The 21,402-nt window shown below is 44.6% G+C and overlaps 1 protein-coding gene across 8 annotated transcripts in view; it reads right to left on the reverse strand.

Annotated features, from left to right (window-relative positions):
* Nucleotides 1-21,402, reverse strand: part of CNOT4 (CCR4-NOT transcription complex subunit 4) — a 41,921-nt gene that overhangs the window by 8,896 nt on the left and 11,623 nt on the right. For 3 of the 8 annotated variants that reach the window (XM_073567519.1, XM_073567518.1, XM_073567522.1), the window contains exons 4-13: nt 21,049-21,135; nt 20,620-20,721; nt 20,091-20,216; nt 18,964-19,100; nt 16,945-17,100; nt 16,710-16,760; nt 15,521-15,586; nt 12,936-12,993; nt 9,440-9,689; nt 1,815-2,306 (exon numbers count right to left, since the gene is read on the reverse strand). In XM_073567519.1, coding sequence (XP_073423620.1) covers nt 1,815-2,306; nt 9,440-9,689; nt 12,936-12,993; nt 15,521-15,586; nt 16,710-16,760; nt 16,945-17,100; nt 18,964-19,100; nt 20,091-20,216; nt 20,620-20,721; nt 21,049-21,135 — 1,525 coding nt within the window. The remainder of the gene's footprint in view (nt 1-1,814; nt 2,307-9,439; nt 9,690-12,935; nt 12,994-15,520; nt 15,587-16,709; nt 16,761-16,944; nt 17,101-18,963; nt 19,101-20,090; nt 20,217-20,619; nt 20,722-21,048; nt 21,136-21,402) is intronic. The other 5 variants (XM_073567520.1, XM_073567523.1, XM_073567524.1 and 2 more) reach the window with 3 other exon arrangements.

The following is a 21,402-nucleotide window of genomic DNA, read 5'->3' on the forward strand; positions in this document are numbered from 1 at the left end:
TATAGTCTAACAGACTATGCAAAATACCTAAATCTTAAAATACCTCAATTTGGATTTTTTCAAACTTTGAGTGACGAGCGGCACGGGTTAACGTCGTTTGATCGAGCTCAAATTTTGGCTCTCTCAATATCTGGAAAGGGGAATCGTTTTGTGGGGTCCAGACGGACAAAATTCCAACATCGATTTTTTTGCGGTCACCCTAGTGACCACGACTGCATTCATGGTTTATAGAGGTGGTGATTGCACATGCTCACTACTGTTCAAACAATTGACGCAGAGACCCTCAGTCTCAGCAGCTGGACCATATTTAAAGAAGTACTCAAGTTATGAAATGGATTTAGTTAGCCAGCATAAAAAGATTTATGACTGCGGTCAATTCTGCTGCTCAGAAAGCTTTCATCTTACGTAGTGGAGAGCTGGATTTCATACAGTTCGGCCACCTGAGCTTGGCCGTGTGCATGTAGTCGTTATATTACAGGCTGAAGAGCTATTAAAGTGTCTCTACAAAAGTTAACAGGTCAGGAGCTGGGAGGGAGGTGAGCTGATATTAGTCATGCTCCCACTGCAGTTTCCAGAGCAGTTCTCAATCACTGCTCTCACTTTCTGAGCTTGGTTAAAGTCCCGCTTATTTGTATATGGAAATATGGGATAACGGGGTGGATTTCAGAACAAGCACTGACAGATCATTAATATGTCACAGTAGCATAAAGTTCAGCACTAGGAGGAAGCCACTAGACCAGAACTGTCAAGAGAGGAGAGCTCGTCCCCACCGCAATTAGGAAGTGAAGGGATTGGAAAGCTGTGAGCTACTCAAAACACAATCTCAGCAGCTGGACCATCTTTAAAAGGAGTATTCTCAAGTTATGAAATTGATTTAGTCAGCCAGCATAAGGTCCATTCTGCTGCTATGAAGGCTTTTATCTTACGTAGTGGAGAGCTGGACCGTGGCCGTGTGAGCGTAGTCGTTATATTACAGGCTGAAGAGTTATTAAAATGTCTACACAAGAGTCTATACACTTGAGGAGTGCGCGTCACCACTGCAACAATAATGTGAAGGGACTGGAAAGCTGCAAGCTGCTCGAGACACAATCTGAGAATAATACGTTAAATGTACAAGATATGGAGGACACGACATCAAATACCTATGATCCAGCTCTCCACTACAGAAAATAAGGACAACGGTACACTTATGTACAAAAACCTTACTGCACTCGGCCTTCCATTCAATCATCAGAATAATCACAAGGTCATCCAGAACATAGGAAGACACTGTTGTCGGAAGTTCTTAGGTCACTGCCACTACAAAGGTGAAGATCAGAACATGCGAAACTAAAAGTTTTTGAACTGAAGAGAAAGCAGTCTTTCCATAAAGGGGTAATCCCATCACTAATGATAGGCAGAGGGATCTGATCATGAGAAAGAAAGGGGCTCAGTGCTCGTTTGGCGCTACGCACCACCCCTCCCGACCAGGGAATTTAAGCATGGTCCTACAGGGGTTCCCTACGCATGCGCTTTACTCTACTTTTTGTGGGCAGAGGGGCTGGGATGGCAACACACAACATTTGGCCAACGACCTCCCTTATTAAAAAAAAAAAAAAAAAAAAAAAAAAAAAGCCATAACTAAGTGCATGAGAATCATCTGACTTTTTGGTTGACACTTTTGAGAACCACCAACCTAGAAGGTAGATCTGTTGTGTTTGGAGACTCTTCCACAGTGGTCTACATAAGGGCCCAGTAAAAAAAAAAAAAAAAAGAATAATGCAAATACATCCCAAAGCATCGCCCCGTAATTGAGGGCTTGGGTACAAACCTACCTGAAATGGGAATCCCTCCTAGGCCTGTATTGTGTTGTGAAGGGTGACTCAAGTCCATGAAGTTACTGTTGGGCGTCGGGTTTGCCGTGTGGTTCAAGTGCATGAGGTTATTGCGTGGAAAGGCCATCCACGGATACCGTGCTGCCTGGCCCGGGAAACTGAACGAGTTATAAACTGCTCTGTGTTGAAAGGGTGGGAACCGCTGTGGCAAGACAGGAAAGGTGCTAGAGATAGAGTTGGCATTGGTGACTGCGGTCGGGTGGAGGAAGCCAGATCCTGGCCCTTTGGCAGTACTGTGGGGAGAAGGGTTCTGAAGAGACGTGGGGGACAACGCAGGCTGGTCCTGCACAGAAAGTTCTTTCTCGATCAAGTCTGCTAAGGCTTTGCGGGTGATATCGAACGGGTCAAAACCTAGGTCGTCCTCTTGCTGTTTAGAAGAGCCAAAGCCAAATGCAGCTTGCCAGTCTGTAGATGAGGAAACCGGGATCGTTTCTGGGTGAAAACAAAAAATAAAAGTTTAGATTTAGATGGTTTCTCTTGTACTTTAACCCCTTCACCCCCAAGGGTGGTTTGCACGTTCATGACCGGGCCAATTTTTACAATTCTGACCACTGTACCTTTATGAGGTCATAACTCTGGAACGCTTCCATTGATCCCGGTGATTCTGACATTGTTTTCTCGTGACATATTGTACTTAATGTTAGTGGTAAAATTTCATTCAAATAACTTGCGTTTATTTGTGAAAAAATTGGAAATTTGGCAAAAATTTTGAAAATTTCGCAATTTTCCAACTTTGAATTTTTATGCCCTTAAATCACAGAGATACGGCACACAAAAAACTTGATAAGTAACATTTCCCACATGTTTACTTTACATCAGCACAATTTTGCAACCAAAATTTTTTTTTGTTAGGAAGTTATAAGGGTTAAAAGTTGACCAGCGATTTCTCATTTTTACAACACCATTTTATTTTTAGGACCACATCACATTTGAAGCCACTTTGAGGGGTCTATATGATAGAAAATACCCAAAAGTGACACCATTCTAAAAACTGCACCCCTTAAGGTGCTCAAAACCACATTCAAGAAGTTTATTAACCCATTAGGTGCGTCACAGGAATTTTTTTGAATATTTAAAAAGAAATGAACATCTAACTTTTTTTCACAAAAAAAATACTTCAGGTTCAATTTTTTTTATTTTACCAAGGGTAACAGGAGAAATTGGACTGCAAAAGTTATTGTGCAATTTGTCCTGAGTACGCTGATACCTGATTTGTGGGGGGGAACGACTGTTTCGGCGCATGGCAGAGCTCAGAATGGAAGGAGCGCCGTTTGACTTTTAAATGCAAAATTGGCTGGAATTCAGATCGGACGCCATGTCACGTTTGGAGAGTCCCTGATGTACCTAAACAGTGGAAACCCCCTACAAGTGACACCATTTTGGAAACTAGACCCCCCAAGGAACTTATCTAGATATGTGGTGAGAACTTTGAACCCACAAGGGCTTTACAGAAGTTTATAACGTACAGCGGTACAATTAAAAAATCATATTTTTTCCACAAAAATGATCTTTTCACCCCAATTTTTATTTTCCCAAGGGTAACAGGACCCTAAAAGTTATTGTGCAATTTGTCCTGAGTACGCTGATACCCCACATGTGGGGGTAAACCACTATTTGGGCGCATGGCAGAGCTCGGAAGGGAAGCAATGCCATTTGACGTTTTTGGCTGGAATTGAGATCGGACACCATGTCGCGTTTGGAAAACTCCTGATGTACCAAAACAGTGGAAACCCCCCACAAATGACACCATTTTGGAAACTAGACCCCCTAAGGAACTTATCTAGATGTGTGGTGAGAGCTTTGAACCCCCATGGGCTTCACAGAAGTTTATAACATACAGCCATACAATTAAAAAATCATATATTTTCCACAAAAATGATCTTTTCACCCTCAATTCTTATTTTTCAAAGGGTAACAGGACCCTAAAAGTTATTGTGCAATTTGTCCTGAGTACGCTGATACCCCACATGTGGGGGTAAACCACTATTTGGGCGCATGGCAGAGCTCGGAAGGGAAGCAGCGCCATTTGACGTTTTTGGCTGGAATTGAGATCGGACACCATGTCGCGTTTGGAAAACCCCTGATGTACCAAAACAGTGGAAATCCCCCACAAATGACACCATTTTGGAAACTAGACCCCCTAAGGAACTTATCTAGATGTGTGGTGAGAACTTTGAACCCCCATGGGCTTCACAGAAGTTTATAACATAAAGCCATACAATTAAAAAATCATATTTTTTCCACAAAAATGATCTTTTCACCCTCAATTCTTATTTTTCCAAGGGTAACAGGACCGTAAAAGTTATTGTGCAATTTGTTCTAAGTACGCTGATACCCAACATGTGGGGGTAAACCACTATTTGGGCGCATGGCAGAGCTCGGAAGGGAAGCAGCGCCATTTGACGTTTTTGGCTGGAATTGAGATCGGACACCATGTCGCGTTTGGAAAACTCCTGATGTACTAAAACAGTGGAAACCCCCCCACAAATGACACCATTTTGGAAACTAGACCCCCTAAGGAACTTATCTAGATGTGTGGTGAGCACTTTGACCCCCCCAGTGCTTCACAGAAGTTTATAATGCCCGGGCGTGAAAATAAATAATTCGTATTTTTTCCACAAACATGATCTTTTAGTCACCATTTTTTTATTTTCCAAAGGGCAACAGGAGAAATTGGACCCCAAAAGTTGTTGTCCAATTTGTCCTGAGTATGCTGATTCCCCATATGTGGGTGAAAACTACTGTATGGGCACACGTCGGGGTTCGGAAGGGAAGTAGTGACGTTTTGGTATGCAGACTTTGATGGAATGGTCTGCGAGTGTCATGTGCGTTTGGAGAGCCCCTAATGTACCTAAACAGTGGAAACCCCCCACAAATGACCCCATTTTGAAAACTAGACCCACTAAGGAACTTATCTAGATGTGAGGTGAGCACTTTGAACCCCCAAGGGCTTCACAGAAGTTTATAATGCCAGGGCATGAAAATAAAAAAATGGTATTTTTTCCAGAAACATGATCAATTAGTCCCCAATTTTTTCATTTTCCCAAGGGTAACAGGAGAAATTGGACCCCAAAAGTTGTTGTCCAATTTGGCCTGAGTACGCTGACACCCCATATGTGGGAGAAAACTACTGTATGGACACACGTCGGGGCTCGGAAGGGAAGCAGTGACGTTTTGGAATGCAGACTTTGATGGAATGGTCTGCGGGTGTCATGTGCGTTTGGAGAGCCCCTGATTTACCTAAACTATTGAAACTCCCCACAAGTGACCCCATTTTGGACACTAGACCCCCCACGGAACTTATCTAGATGTGTGGTGAGCACTTTGAACCCCCAAGTGCTTCACAGAAGTTTATAACACTCGGACGTGAAAATAAAAAAATCATTTTTTTCCACAAAAATGATATTTTTGCCCCCAATTTTTTATTTTCCTAAGGGTAACAGGAGAAATTGGACCCCAAAAATTGTTTTGCAATTTGTCCTGAGTAGGCTGATACCCTACATGTGGGGGTAAAACACTGTTTGGGCGCATGGCAGAGCTTGGAAGGGAAGGAGCACCATTTGACTTTTTCAACTCAGAATTGGCTGGAATTGAGATCAGACGCCATGTTGCATTTGGAGAGCCCCTGATGTGCCCAAACAGTGGAAACCCCCAATTATAACTCCAACCCTAACCCCAACACACCCCTAACCCTAATCTGAGCCCTAACCCTAGCCCTAACCCTAGCCCTAACCCTAGCCCTAACCCTAAGGCTGTGTGCACACGCTGCGGATTTTGCTGCAGTTCCGCAGCGGTTTTGGCTGCTGCGGACCCCAGTACCATGATTCCCTATGGGAATCAAAAACCGCAGTGCAGACGGTGCGGAATTTTCCGCGCGGATTATCTGCGGTTTTCAATCCGCAGAAAGAATTGACATGTCAATTCTTTCTGCGGATTCTCCTGCGGTTTGCCATCTCCTCTAATGAGGAGATGAAAAACCGCAGGACAAAACCGCAGAGCAATCTGCAGGTAAAACCGCAGGTCTTTTGACCTGCGGTTTCACCTGCGGATTTTACAAAATCCGCGCGGATGAATCCGCACCTAATCCGCAGCGTGTGCACACAGCCTTACCCTAACGGGAAAATGGAGATAGATACTTTTTTTTTTAGTTTTATTATTTTTCCCTAACTAAGAAGGTGATAACGGGGGGTTTGATTTACTATTTATGGCGGTTTTTATGTTTGGCGGCTGTCACACGCTAAAAGACGCTTTTTATTGTAAAATAGTTTTTGCATCACCACATTTTGAGAGCTATAATTTTTCCGTATTTTGACCCACTGAGTCATGTGAGGTCTTATTTTTTGCGGGACGAGTTGACGTTTTTATTGGTACCATTTTCGGGCACGTGACATTTTTTGATCGCTTTTTATTCCTATTTTTGGGACGCAGAATGAACAAAAACCAGCGTTTCATGAATTTCTTTTGGGGGGGGGTGCGTTTACACCGTTCCGCGTGCGGTAAAATTGATAAAGCGGTTTTATTCTTCGGGTCAGTACGGTTACAGCGATACCTCATTTAGGTCGTTTTTTTATGTTTTTGTCGGTTTTATGCAATGAAAACTATTTTATATAAAAAATAATTATTTTTGCATCGCTTTATTCTGTGAGCTATAACTTTTTTATTTTTTCGCTGATGATGCTGTGTGGCAGCTCGTTTTTTGCGGGACAAGATGACGTTTTCAGCGGTACCATGGATATTTATATGCGTCTTTTTGATCGCGCGATATTACACTTTTTGTTTGTCGGTATGATAATAAATCATTTTTTGCTTCGTTTTTTATTTTTTAAGGGGTTCGCTAAAAGGGTTAACTAATGGGACAGTTTTATAGGGCGGGTCATTACGGACGCGGCGATACCTAATGTGTACTTTTATTGTTTTTTTTTATTATTTTCAAAAAATGAATTTATTGGGGAATATTTTTTTTTTTTACTAATTTATTTGGCAATTTTTTTAAATTTATTTTTACATTTTTTTTTAATTTTTTTTTTACTTTATTACATAGTCCCAGGTGGGACATCACTGTCCTGTGACAGATCGCTGATCTGTCACATCACAGATCACTGTGACAGATCAGCAATCTGTCACAGGCATTGAAGCAGACTTCCTCTTGCCTGCGCTTTGCAGGCACTGAGGAAGCCAGCTTCCTCAGGTCCCCGAAGGCCCCCGTCGCCATCTTGGATTCGGGGGCCTGGAGGATAGGAGCCCCCCGCAGCAGCGCTGCACATTGCGCTGCCGTGGGGGGCTCAGGGAAGCACGGAGGGAGCCCCCTCCCTGCCGATGCTTCCCTTTAACTCCCGGTACACCGCGATCATGTTTGATCGCGGTGTGCAAGGGGTTAACGTGTCGGGGGCGGTCCGTGACCGCCCCTGACACATAGTGCCGGGTGTCAGCTGTGATAATCAGCTGACACCCGGCCGCGATCAGCGGCGCTCACCACGTGGGCGCCGCTGATCGCGGTAGACGTACTATCCCGTCCACGGTCATACGGGCCGGGGTACCGTGGACGGGATAGTACGTCGGATGTCAGGAAGGGGTTAATCATTCACGCCATGTTGTAAACCTAACCGCACCAAGAATATTAATACTGAGCCAAGCACACCACCCCTCCTGCGACGAGAGGTCATCTCTGCAGCTCCCTCACCTCTTAAAATCTAAGGACACTTTTACAGTAATATTTTTGGGGGTTAACTTTGCATTGCAAAATTAAAAGCAGCTTTCTGTATGATCTTAATGATTTTCTACCAATTTGCTGACGTAGAGTCTGTGCGTAGTCGGCTGTGCTGCTGACTTGGAGACAGGAGAGAGGAAGCAACCGCACTGTCATGGAGTCTTGAATCAAGAGTGATGTTATTATAGTGGCAGGCAAAAACAACGCACATATATGCGACAGGGTAACGTTTCGACCATTCCCAGGTCTCTATCATATAGTCGCCTGTGTCAAGGAGTGGAGGAAATGCACGTAGTGTGTGTGTGCATATATGTATACACTTTTGCTTTAATTTTCTTTGTTAGTTTACTTTCCAATCGCACAGCTAAACTGCTTTTGGTATATTATTAATCAACGATTTTCTACCAATTTGCAGATGTAGAGTCTGTGCAACTCCTGTATATAGTCGGCTGTGCTGTTGCTTCTTACATAGGAGCACTGCGCGGCTCTCACCTGCTCCCTTCAGTCAGCGAAAGAGACAGCAGAAGGGAGGAGGACGTAGCGGCACAGAGCAAATGTAAGAAGCGAGGGAGTAAAGCATCTAGGTCTTCAGAAAGGGAAGATCATTGTATCATGTAGGTTATACATTTATGTATAATGAAAAGCAATGTAAATGGTGAGGAAAGCACACAGAACGGGATAGAGGTGAAGCACCCCGGCTGTATGTCAAGACTGTGTGGAAGGAAGGAGAGGGACACATCATCGGTGTATTGGCAAATCCCTCATGCACTGGAGAAAGTCAGTACAGGAATGAAGCGGTGCTGCTGTGAAAGAGCTAGTGGATAGGAAGGAAAGGATGCAAGGACGCAGGTTAAGTATCAGAGTAGAGAGGAAAGCATGGCAGACTCTGCAGGGTAAGGAAGAATTAAATCATGCACTCCGCAGCATCATTTCGATCAGTACAAGGTAAAAATATTCGTTCAGGAGTTGTAGAAGAAAAAAAAAAAAAATCCCAGGAATGAAGCTGTGCAGAGATACTAGAGCTAATGGTTAAGAAGGAAAGCACACACACTCAGTCAGAGGAAGGCATGAAAGACACAAGCTTGAGAGGAAAGCACCAATGGAAGACTATTGTTGAGGAAATTCTTATTCTCCCTCACTTCCCCAGCAGTGTTTATTGACACAGGGTAGAGTCAATCCCTCATAAGAGGTAAAAGGATAAAGTCAATCCAGGAATAAAGCTGTACTGTTACATGAGCTAGTGGATAAAAAAAAGAAAGCACACACACTGCCAGGAGAAGGCATGAAAGATACAGAGGAAAGCACTCATGGAAGACTTTGTTAAAGAGGAGTATCTTATTTTCCTTGACTACCCCAGCAGTGTCTGCTAGCATAGGGGAGAGCAAATCCCTCCAGGAATGAAGCTGTGCTGATACATAAGAGCTTATTAAAGAGGAAAGAAAACACTATCTGCCAAAGGAAGTGGTGATAAATACAAGCTGCATATCAGTGTAGAAAGGAATGCACTTAGGGGAAGGTTACACACTCCTCAGCATCATGTCTATCTGCACAAGAGAGCTGAAGGAGAAAATCAGATCAGGAAAGAAGCTGTGCAGCTAAATTAGAACTAGTGGATAGTGAGTAAAGTATACAGCCTGCAAAAAAACAGACTAAATCAGACACTGACGCTAAGGAGTCATAATCTCCCTCGCTCCTCCCGGCAGTTTCTATCAGCAGTGAAGAGGTCAATCTCACAACATAATCTGTAGAAAAAGTCAGTCCAGGAATGAATTTGTGCTGATACATAAGGGCTAGTGTAAGAAGCAGCATCCTGACATCCAAGCATGTATTACTGGGAGGTAAAAGACATTCTAGGTACCTGATGTGAAAAGACTTTGTGGTTCTGGAGCTGTGGGCCATTCACTGGATGTCTGTGGGGAACTAGGAAACGTCGGGAGACCACTGGGGATGGGGTTTGGATGCCTGAAGTTGTCCGAGAAAAGAGATTGCGATTCTGTCATGGTGTCTTCGAAAGGAGACCTCGCACTGTGATTGGCTGGACTGATGGGGACGGTGGGGTTGGGTTTTGACAAACCTGGCGGAGGTGATGGGGTGTCACTTGGTAATATCTGGGGAGAAATAAGTCACAAAAAAAAGCAAGATTAGTTTCAATTACTACAAGCAAAAAAAAAAAAGGTTTTTTGTTAATTTTGCAAATTTTTTCCGGCTCGTTGGTTATTTATTGTCAACATAATCTGCAGTGCTGTACAGAGCAGGGCTCCGTGTGCCCCCATCACCAATGAGGCTCACAATCTAATTTTCCTTTATCAGACACGCTAATTTTCAGTTTTCTCTGAGCTACTGGACGCAGACTAGCTTTAATGTTGTCTCCTATACACAGCGAACATGGACATGAGGGAGTCCTGCTCCCGTCCCTATTCACCAGCAGTGGCAGCATGGGGGACATTAAACAGTGTACTGAGCAGTGTAGCTGTGAATTAAGCTCTCATAAACTGCACACACAGACATGAGTCCTGCTCCCCTCTCAGTTTTACAGAAGCAGTGGTAGCATTTAATCTAATATATAAAGGTGTGTGTGTGTGTGTGTGTGTGTGTGTGTGTGTGTGTGTGTGTATGTATGTGTATGTGTATATGTCCGGGATTGGCATCTGCACCGTTGCAGCTACAGCCACAAAATTTGGCACAGTCACACGTCTGGACCCCGAGAGTGTCATAGGCTATGTTGTGAAGTGAAATTTTAACCTCGCGCGTTCCAATTCACCAAACAATTTTGCCCCTATCTACATAATGGGGAAAAAGTGAAAGGAAAAGTGTTGGAGGCAAATTGACAGCTGCCAGATGTGAACAAGGGGGACTGAAAGAACGAGAGCGATGGCGCCAAAGAGTATATACCGTACAGTTGCTAAGGTGGGGCCCTGACATGGGATACTCACCACACACGGGGATATGAACACACACACAATGCGCCACACACTACCACGTGCTTCACCACATATACCAGCCTCAGCACACATCTCACCACACATACACCAACCTCGCCACATAAAAGTCCAAACACAAAAGTCGCCACTCAGAACTCGCCACACTGTCCCAGAGCTGTTTAACAGATGAAACATGAGCTGTGATTGGTCGCTATCAGCAACAGTTTTCTTTGTAGACAGTTGTGGTAACTGAGGCCTATTATTCTTATCATTTCTATGCTGTTATCGTCCTTCTGTAAAGCTGGAAATAACACAATTTATTACCGTGCCAACACAGACCACCCTCTGACACAGACTGCAGGGGGAGCCCAGTATCACACAGGATAGGATTAGATACACAGCTCAGCAGTCAGGATCACACAGGATAGGATTAGATACACGGCTCAGCAGTCAGTATCACACAGGATAGGATTAGATACACGGCTAAGCAGTCAGTAACACACGATAGGATTAGATACGTGGCTCAGCAGAAAGTATCACACAGGATAGGATTAGATACACAGCTCAGCAGTCAGTATCACAGGATAGGATGATACACGGCTCAGCAGTCAGTATCACACAGGATAGGATTAGATACACAGCTCAGCAGAAAGTATCACACAGGAGAGGATACTTGGGTAATCGTTTAGTTAATTTGTGTTGCAAATCTGTAGTGTTGAATATATGATGTGAAATGGTTTTATGTGCGATATAATTATAATTTGTTATAACTAACCACAGTTGGTTACTAGGCCCGGGCAACGCCGGGCTCTTCAGCTAGTATATTATACAGCAGTATGGCTGTGAATCTAGCCACCATAAACTGCCCATTCTGACATGACGGATTCCTGTTTCCCTCTCGATTTAGCAGATGCTGCAAGGAGGACATTACACAACAAAACTGAGCAGTATAGGTGTGAAACCAGCTTCCATGCACTGCACACACTGACATGGAGTCCTTCTACCTTGTCTCTATTTAGCAGCAGAGGCAGCATAAAGGATTTTATACAGTAGTTCTCAGCAGTGTAGATGTGAATCAAGCTCTTATAAACTGCACATAGAGACAGTGGAGCAATTCTCCCTCGTTTATTTACCAGAAGCAGTGAAAGCAGGGAACACATACATCAGTACTAGCAGTGTGCGACTTCAGCTCCTATGCACTGCACACACTAACGTGATGCATTCTTGCGCCCTTGTCTATTTGGCAGAAGCAGCATGAAGGATTTTATACAGTAGTACTGAGCACTTTAGCTGTGAATCAAACTCCCATAAACTGCAGACATGAGGGAGTCTGTCTCTATTTACCAGATGCAGTGGAAGATTTGAGGACATTTTACAGCAATACTCAGCAGTGTAGCTGTGAATCCAGCTGCCATAAACTGCACAGACATGGAATCCCCAGCTCCAGTTTTTAATTAGCAGAAGCAACAACAGCATAAAGTACATCATACAGCGGTATATCTGTGAATTAAGCTCCCATAAACTGCACACAGACGTGAGGGTGTCTTGCTTCCCTGTCTCTATCAGAAGTAGTGAATGCATGGAAGTCATTATAAAGCAGTACTGAGCAGTGTAGCTGTGAATCCAGCTGCCATAAACTGCACACAGACATGAGATTCCTGCTCTCTAGTCTATTAAGCAGCTTTAGGCTAGTTTCACACTAGCGTATGGAGGAGCTGCGGACTTCCTCCGTGAAGCTCCGCCCACTGCCGCGCCTCCTCCATTCAGCTCCACCTATGTCAGCATGTGGCCTGTGTACCCTAAATTTAGAATTGGGTACGCAGGCCATGCAGATGTTCACGGATGCCTTCGCATGCGTCGTCTTGACAGTGCGGCGATCTGCGCTGAACGCAACGTGTTGGATTTTGCTGTGGTCGACGCACCGTCAATACGACGCATGTGGAGGCATCCGCGAACATTGGCATGGCCTGTGTATCCAATGCTAAAGATAGGGTACGCAGGCTGCATGCCGACATAGGTGGAGCTGAACGGAGGAGGCGAGGCAGTCGGCGGAGCTTCACTCAGGAAGTCCGCATCCCTCCGCAGCTCCTCCAAACGCTAGTGTGAAACTAGCCTTACACAGCGCTACTGAGCAGTGTAGCTGTGAATTCATCTCGGATATCAAACACTTACTAGAGAGCAGTATGATTTCCCATTATGGTGTGAAATGAGTGGGAAGTTTGGAAAGGTCAGATAGCAAAGGTAGCTTTCTAATAAACGAGTTTACCTACGAGTAGCAGTGTTATATTTCCGTTATATGATATTCAGTGAGCCAGTCTGCGCCCCCCCTCCCCTACATATACTCAGGGGTACACTAAGGGCCCATAGACTTCCACAGTCTGCCCAACGTTGGATCTCTAATTCTATAGGACTCTTTGCGCCATTCTCACTCACCTGTTGAAGGTTATCGCCGTTCCCTATACTCAATGACTCTGATGATTTGTCGACAGAACTGGAAATAAAAATAATATTTTTTTTTTTAGAAAAATGACGGTTACAATTTACAGGCAGGGATCAATTCTGCGCTCGCCGCCGAGAAATATACTGACCATATGGCAATAACAATGATATAATGGCACCGATTCTTAGAAACACAACATCTGAAAACATTTAAAGGGGAAGTCCACAGAGAATCTACCTAAGAAACCTTTTCCTCACCTTGAACTTTCCTTCTCTATTCACATCTAAAGCTGATTTCAAAGTTTACCACCAGGTGTTTGACGGCGGGGAGGAGGAGAAGCTGCTTTGCAGGCGGTTTCTAAGGGGGACTTAAGAAAATTTGAAGGCAGCTTTGGAGGTGAATGGAGAAATCCAGATTGAATGATGCCAAGAAAGTCGTCTCCTACGCTGGCTATACCGGCCCTACAGGCACCAAGCTGGTCGGTGAGCCTCACCCCGATGCAGAAAAATTGAGCAGAGTTTTACCCACCGATCACAGGAGCTCATAGGACTCCATCAATACCACGAACGAATGGAGGAACGGGTCATAGAGCAACGTACTTAAAATAAAAAATGAGGCGAGCAAATAGCTTGCTTGGAACCAGAAGCTGGAGATTGGGGAGGCAGAAACGCAAAGAATCGGGTATGGGGGGGTAAAAAGGATATCACTTTTTTGCACCCACTGCACTGACTGAGGCCTCCTCTGCCACACACGGCAAAATGACCTGGATGAGAAGGAGCTAGCCTTTCACCCCCCAGGAGGGGTCTTGGAAGAAAGACGACCTAGAAGATGTGCGGCCTTGGAGGAAGCATGGTGGCTCAGTGTTTTGCACTGGTGCTTTGCAATGATGGGTTGGTCCAGGGTTCAAATCCCACAGGAGGACAGGTCCGCAATCAGTGTGGGCTGCGGGGTAGACGAGAGGACAGGTGCTCCTCCTCTTACTCAAGAGGAAAGAGAAAGCCTGCAGGAAGAGGCCTTTTTGTAATGTGACCAAGGTAATGTAGCAGGAGATGATTGGGCAGGGACAGGCATCATACTCACCTGTCCGGTGGAGCCATCATACTCACCTGTCTGGTGACGTGAGGGAGCCATCATGCTCACCTGTCCGGTGGAGAGAGGAAGCCATCATTCACATGTCCGGTGACGTGAGGGAGCCATCATACTCACCTGCCTTGTGAAGCGAGGGAGCCATCATGCTCACCTGTCCGGTGGAGAGAGGAAGCCCTCATACTCACCTGTCCAGTGACGTGAGGGAGCCATCATACTCACCTGTCCCGTGCCGTGAGGGAGTCATCATACTCACCTGTCCGATGGAGTGAAGGAGCCATCATACTCAACTGTCCGGTGGGGCGAGGGAGTCATCATACTCACCTGTCCAGTGACGTGAGGGAGCCATCATACTCCCCTGTCCAGTGACGTGAGGGAGCCATCATACTCCCCTGTCCAGTGACGTCAGGAAGCCATCATACTCCCCTGTCCAGTGACGTGAGGGAGCCATCATACTCACCTGTCGTGTGGAGCCATCATACTCACCTGCCTGGTGAAGCGAGGGAGCCATCATACTCACCTGTCCGATGGAGTGAAGGAGCCATCATACCTGTCCGGTGGAGCGAGGGAGCCATCTGTACCGGTGTGGTCACCTCTCACTTTTCACTGGAGATTTAGAGGGGACCCAATCATCCTCTGTGAGGAAACAGGGAAGCAATACCGGCCTGCTTCCATGTGGTCCAGCTGTCGGCGACAAGCAGAGAACCACCTGTGCCTGCCGCCTATGGGCACGAAGCTAAAGAAGAGTCACAGTGTCTGTAACCGGGTATAGCCTACACAGGAAAAGAGGACTCTGCTTCTTACTGTCAGCCGCCTATACTCCGGGGTTCCTCCTGTCCCCATCCCCCACCCCAATGACAACTGAGAAGTTACAACAAGCGAGAACTGCATAGAAAAAAAAAAGCCAAGAAAACTTGTAAGCACATAAAAGTTCAGGTAAAAAACAAAAACAAAACAAACAAACAAACAAAAAAAAAACACTTACATTCCTTCTGTCCAGAAATTCTGATAATCTGCAAATTTACCAGCCCCCACAGATGTCTGACACATTATACAGATTATTACTCCTAAAAAACTCACGGAGAATTCATCGATGGTTTGAAAAAAACCAAACCACAAGATGTATCAAAAGGTATAAAGTCTGTTGTATCGGACAGGAAGTCACGGTCGCGCTAGATGTTCGGGATGAACGTGGGCTGCGCCCCGAGACTACGAGAGCAGGTCCAGGCACCTCAGCACTTATGTTCGGGTTAGAGAATGAAGTTACATTTTTATATCTATTTTTTTTAACCTGTTATTCTTCTATATACTGCAATATTGCAATAAAGAAATAAGAAAATAATGTTCTTTGAAGCCCAGCAGCATGTAAATGGTTAACAGCAGCGATCGAAGCCAGCTAATGGAGGAGTGCTAAACCCCTTGATCTAGGGGTAATAATTCAGATCCATGGAAGGAAAACAAAAAAAAAAAAAATTAGATTATCTGTACGTACCTTGTATCATCCTCCATGACCCTGCCAAATTTGGAAACATTATGCTCTGCGGATTCCCACAACAGCCTAAAAATTTGCGAGAAACAGGATTTTTAAGCAGCAAAATGTGGATTTAAAAAAAAAAAAGTCAAAACAAAAAAACAGTCAGGTGGAGGTGAAGGAATAAAAAAAACTACTTCAAATGAGGGGAAACTACATCTAAAAGTAAAGATAAGGGGTCAGAAAGTCAAGTCAAGAAATAAAGAATGCAGGAACCTGGCATTCAGCTGAAAAGGACTGATCGCAGCTCTCAGCCAGTGTCACAGAGAGAGCTCTCAGCAATGCGGATTGGTTGAGAGGAGTAGGATTACTTCACCAAACTCCTCCCATAACGTCCTTTTCAGGTGGATGACAGGCGCTGATTTTAGCCTCCCAATCTTTGGATCTGAGACCTGAATTGAGCTCCTTTATGGGTCAATAATAAACTCAACAAAAATGAGGGGGGTCCCTTGTGTGAATGGAGGGCTAATTTGCATTTGTGACAGCCAGTCCTATAAACGGCACATGCCCACTAGCACTCAATTCTTGTGTTTGGTGGGGGGAGTTGCGTTTTGGATATCAGACAAGGTGAATAGGTAATGTATGTTATTTATGGGACAACCCCTTTAACAATTCCTATGAGTTTATCTATGAACTACGGCGAGAGGTCGTGATAAAGGACGTTACCTTAAGGAATTACTCCTTCAGTAACCGCAAACTGGATTTTTACTACAATTCCGGCATCTTGTGAGATTTCTGCCAGCACTATAGGTACCAGACTATGCAGATTTGGAAAAGCCATGATTAGCAGAATCAGCTGGGGAAAAGGAGGGCATAGTTCTATGATGTCCAGGGTTTGCCTACTATTATGGAGCTAAGCAATCTAATTCTGGCATCTCATGAGATTCCTGCCAGCACTATATGTACCAGACTATGCATATTTGGAAAAGCCATGATTAGCAGATCTCAGCTGGGGAGGAGGGCATACTTTTAGGATCCTTGGATATTGTCTACTATTACGGAGCAAAGCAATTGCAATGTAAGTCAAGAGTCATGGTGCAAAAACTGAAGAATGCCTATTGCAGTCAAAGGGCAACGAGGGGAGACATGATTGCAGTCTTGCAGAAACTGAGCCACACTGGTAAAGGTAAGGTCCGGGTCTTCCCCCTACCTATTACTGGCATATGTCCACCCCCCAGGGAACGATATAGAAGCAAAGTCACTAGAACAAAAAAAAAAAAGGTGAAATTATGTCATAATGGAACAAGACAAGATGGAAGCCCAAAGGACGAAAACAGGAAGCAGAAGAGAGGGAGGTGATGGCGGGGAGGTGTGAGGGAGGGTTTATAAGAAATGTGAACCGCCCATAAAAGAAAAGAGGGAGTAGGAGGAGGAAGCTCAATTACCCAAAGTCTGAGTCTGGCCCGTCTGGAGTCAAATGGTCTGGATCTAAGCCATTGTCTAATATGGGAGGCGATTTCCTGTGTTCCAGTGTTAAACCATTGCTGGATCGGCCCGAGCTCTGTAATGATGGCCACGCATCTTTGTTATTACTGTTGGGTCTAAAAAATAAAAAATAAAAAAAGGGGGAGGGGAAAGGTACAAAAGAGGGGGGAAAAAAAAGCGATGAAGAAATTAAACCAGAATGTGCAAAAAATAAAAGCAAAAAACACAATAGTGAAAAAAAAGGGACAAAAAAAGTCTCAGGTCACAGAATGCGATAGACCGAGTGACCAGAAATCCACAGAGCCACCCGAGGTCACGCAGAAACACTGTGCTGCTGGTGGAGGTCCCAACTATTGCAATCTCACCTGTCGCCATTCCCCCTTTACCTTGCTAGGACGGATAAGTGCTCCCCCATTCTGCGCTGCTTAACTAACCTCCTCCATTGCGTTGCCCCATTTTTCCGAGCCCTTACTTCACTCACTCTCTCCAGCAGGGCAGGCACACTCCCCTCCTGAAATCCTCTGTGCTCCCTTCTCTACCTCTATTTTCAGTCTCTACTCTCTCGTTAGGCTCCGATCCTCTTCTGCCCTACACCATGGACCCCCTGTGGGGCAGTGGACTCTCCATCCACTCCTGAAATCATCTGCCCTGCTTAAGCAATCTCCATTGCTTCGCCCCATTCTTCCGAGTCTTTACTCTACTCTTACCCTCTCCAGTAGGGCAGGCACACACCCCTCCTGAAATCCTCGGTGCTCCCTTCTCTACCTCTATTTTCAGTCTCCACTCTCTCACTAGGCTCCGATCCTCTTCTGCCCTACACCATGGACCCCCTGTGGGGCAGTGGACTCTCCATCCACTCCTGAAATCATCTGCCCTGCTTAAGCAATCTCCATTGCTTCGCCCCATTCTTCCGAGTCTTTACTCTACTCTTACCCTCTCCAGTAGGGCAGGCACACACCCCTCCTGAAATCCTCGGTGCTCCCTTCTCTGCCTCTATTTTCAGTCTCCACTCTCTCGCTAGGCTCCGATCCTCTTCTGCACTACTCCATGGACCCCCTGGGGGCAGCGGACTCTCCATCAACTCGTGAAATACTCTGTGCTGCTGTTACGCCTCTAACCTTAGCTGCTAATGGGTCTGTCGAGATTTAACAGATCCGCTGGTGGACAAGGGAAGATTGTGTTGCCATATTATCCGTACACACGCGCAGGGGGTACAGGACAGGTGCCGGATTATTGGACAGCGAAACAAAGCCGAAGATTAGAAAAATAATAATAATTTAATAGTCTCGCTCGGCTCAGTCTTCCACTTTATATTGCAGATTATCAGAATTTCTGAATGACAGGGAATCGCATTGTTTCCTCTTTTCTGATCCGGGTCCTTCTAACATGACATTAAGGTATTAAAACCATCCCAATAAGCAGATGAAGAAAAGCGTGACCTTTATATTAGGAGGGTGGATCGAGGCACCCGGGAGCGGGCAGGGAATGGAGGCAATGTTTTCACTAATGACACAAGCCCCGAGCTCTATGAAACATGTCAGACAGGCTTGGCAGGAATGAGTTTTGTGTACCCAGTTGTTGCCTCTTATGACGAGGGGCCGACAAAGCCGAGTGATCACAGAGTCGCCTATGATTCAATATATTGCTCCCTGTGAAGCCCTAAACTCAAATGGTATGAGGATGTAATACCGCTGATGGCCTGCAGGGGTCAGCAAGGCACTACTGTGTATACAAACTCTTAAAGGAGCCACACACGACTGTCCCAGCTCCCATGTGATGTGTTATTTGCAATGACAAAAAAACGTCCCTTTAACCATCGAGTCACTGGAACAGACTATGAGAAATGCCTGACAAACAACGATAATAAAACAAAAACACTCTCTACCCCCCAAACAAATACAGGAGGCAAAACCAGCCTGGGGACCGTGTCTGTATCACATGGGATGGGACGATATGGGCATGCAGTCACCAGTACTTACACATCGGACCTCTGCAGGGGCGTTACTTTGTTTTTGTTCTTGTCGACTGTACCCGTAGTAGACAACTGTAAGAAGTTCGGATTTAGTTTGTAGAGTTCCTGAAGCAACTTCTGCTCGTATTCCTGATGTTTACCCGCCTGCGGAAAGAGGAGGGTTAGGAAATTAGCAATTTAATAAAGTATCGCCCATTCTCCCCCATCAGTGCCAATTGTGAATATTCTCCCTCAATAAGCAGCCAGAAGAAAGAGGAGGATTCAGGGTTCAGTGCGTTCGGTCCACGCACGGTGAGCTGGGGGTCTAGTCAGCGAGGCCGCATCGTACCCAGGGGCAAAAGATCGGGCTAAAAATTCATGTAATAAGAGGGCAGAAACTTGGCATCAGAAGAAAAAAGGAGAAAAATGGAAAAGGAAAAAAGGAAAACAAAAAAGGAAGGGAAAAAAAAAGGAAAAGGAAAAAAAAAGAGCAAAGAAAAAGAAAGGAGAGAAAGGGAAAGAAAAATATAAATAATATATAAAAATATGAAAGAAAAAGGCGCAAAATGAAAAATATATATATATATAAAAAAAAAAGAACGAAAAAAGAGGGAAAGAGAGAGAAAGAAAGGGGAGAGGGTATAAAAAAAAAAATATATAAAAGAATTTAAACTTATAAAGAACCAAAAAGAAAGGCAGGAAGAAAAAAGAAAAAAAAAGACAGGAGAGAAAGGAAATAAGGGAAGGGGAGAGGAAAAGAAAAGGAACAATAAAAAAAGTAAAAAAAGAAAAAAAAAAAAAAAAAAGTAGAAAGAAAAAAAAGGAAGAAAGAGGAAGGAAAGGAAGGGAGAAAGAGCAAAACATAAGGCAGAGGTCTCAGTATCTGGCGAATTTGCCGGGACTTGTTGGTTGGGCCAGTACTGATCACACAGCGTCGCCGGCACAACCGGTCACATCTCTGGCCACTCACAGGCTGTGTGATTAGTATTGTGCCAACAGCCTCATTACATGTAATTACAGGAGCAATTAACAGTTCCATGTCCTCGGGCCGCACATCTCGCTCTGCCAGTTTATACACCTCCCATAACCAAGCCTATAAGCAGAATCACCACCGACACCTCACTATCCACGTCCTGACGCCGTCCGCTCACTCACCTGCATCTCTTCTTTTGTAAAGCTGGCCGCCTCGTCCCCCAGCTCGTGCAGATACATACAGTCTGGCTTTGGACACTGCATGTTTTTTAAGAAGTAACTGCAGTATTTTGTGGTGCCTAAAGATGCCTTTAAGACAAAAAGAAAGTTGGCGCTGTCAGAAGAAGTAGAGACGAGCTGCGGACAGGGGTACTCCCATCTCGACTGGACATCACTAGGAGACTACCAACAGTGGTGGCTGAGAGCGAACAAGCCGTGGCACCAATTTAAGGGTTCCCGGCCATCGGCAGTAATTTATCCCTTTCTGCTATCAGGAGGTGCGCAGCTACAGGCGCTATTAAAGACAGCAAAAAACTGAATTCTGGCACCAAAAAAAAAAAAAAAAAAAGGGATGGGGCAAAAATAAAAGGAGATTTTTTATATATATATATATATATATATATATATATATATATATATATATATATATATATATATATATATTAAAAAAAAAAAGGGTTTTGCTTTACAGCTGCACGAGCTACGCCGTTACCTTGAGCGTTCTGCCGTCGACCACCACGTTGTTGACGCATTGTATCGCTCTAAGTGCGTCTTCTGACCGGATGTACGTTACATACGCACTGGCACTTGGACCCTGGGAATAAACAAGGATAGAAATTCTTCGAAAACTTTTCACAACTTTTATGTGCAGAGATTAGGGCCGAAAACAGACATCTGTGAATCTCGCTACCCTGAACCAAATTATATGTGACCCAAAAGTGATCTTTCAGATAAACCATCAAAAAAAAAAAAAAAAAGGCCTCCTTTGGCTTTTCTCCTTACCATTTATTACTAAGTAAGACACTGATCATACATGGAGACTAGAAGGCCGGGTGATGACGACCCCATGTGAGGAGCAGCTTTTCCCCCCAAAATATAAGAGAATTAGCCATTATTTCAGAATCCGCGGAGCGGTACCGACCTGTGAGCCTGCATAGGACGTGCTGTTGTTGATGACGACTTTGTGTATTTTACCGAACTTCCCGAAATATTCCGGCCGTTTTAAAACCTAAAAATGGAGAGAAATCTTAAAAAAAAAAAAAAAAAAAAATCTGCACCTTTATCTCTGTCCAAGCACAAAAAATAAAATGGCTAAACACTTCAGAAATTTTTTCATAAAAAAAAAAAAAAAAAAAAAAGGCTCAAAAATTAAATTTTTCTCCTGCCGCTACAGCCTTTACCTTCTGGTCCCCCACGAAACTGCTCAGCCAATCACAGGCCACAACAGAGACACGCCTCAGCCAATGATTGGCTGCAGGGGTCACATGTCCCTTGC

Source organism: Dendrobates tinctorius, unplaced genomic scaffold, assembly GCF_039654945.1.
Source record: "Dendrobates tinctorius isolate UK_male_01 unplaced genomic scaffold, ASM3965494v1 ptg000020l, whole genome shotgun sequence".
In the NCBI taxonomy this organism is placed as follows: domain Eukaryota; kingdom Metazoa; phylum Chordata; class Amphibia; order Anura; family Dendrobatidae; genus Dendrobates; species Dendrobates tinctorius.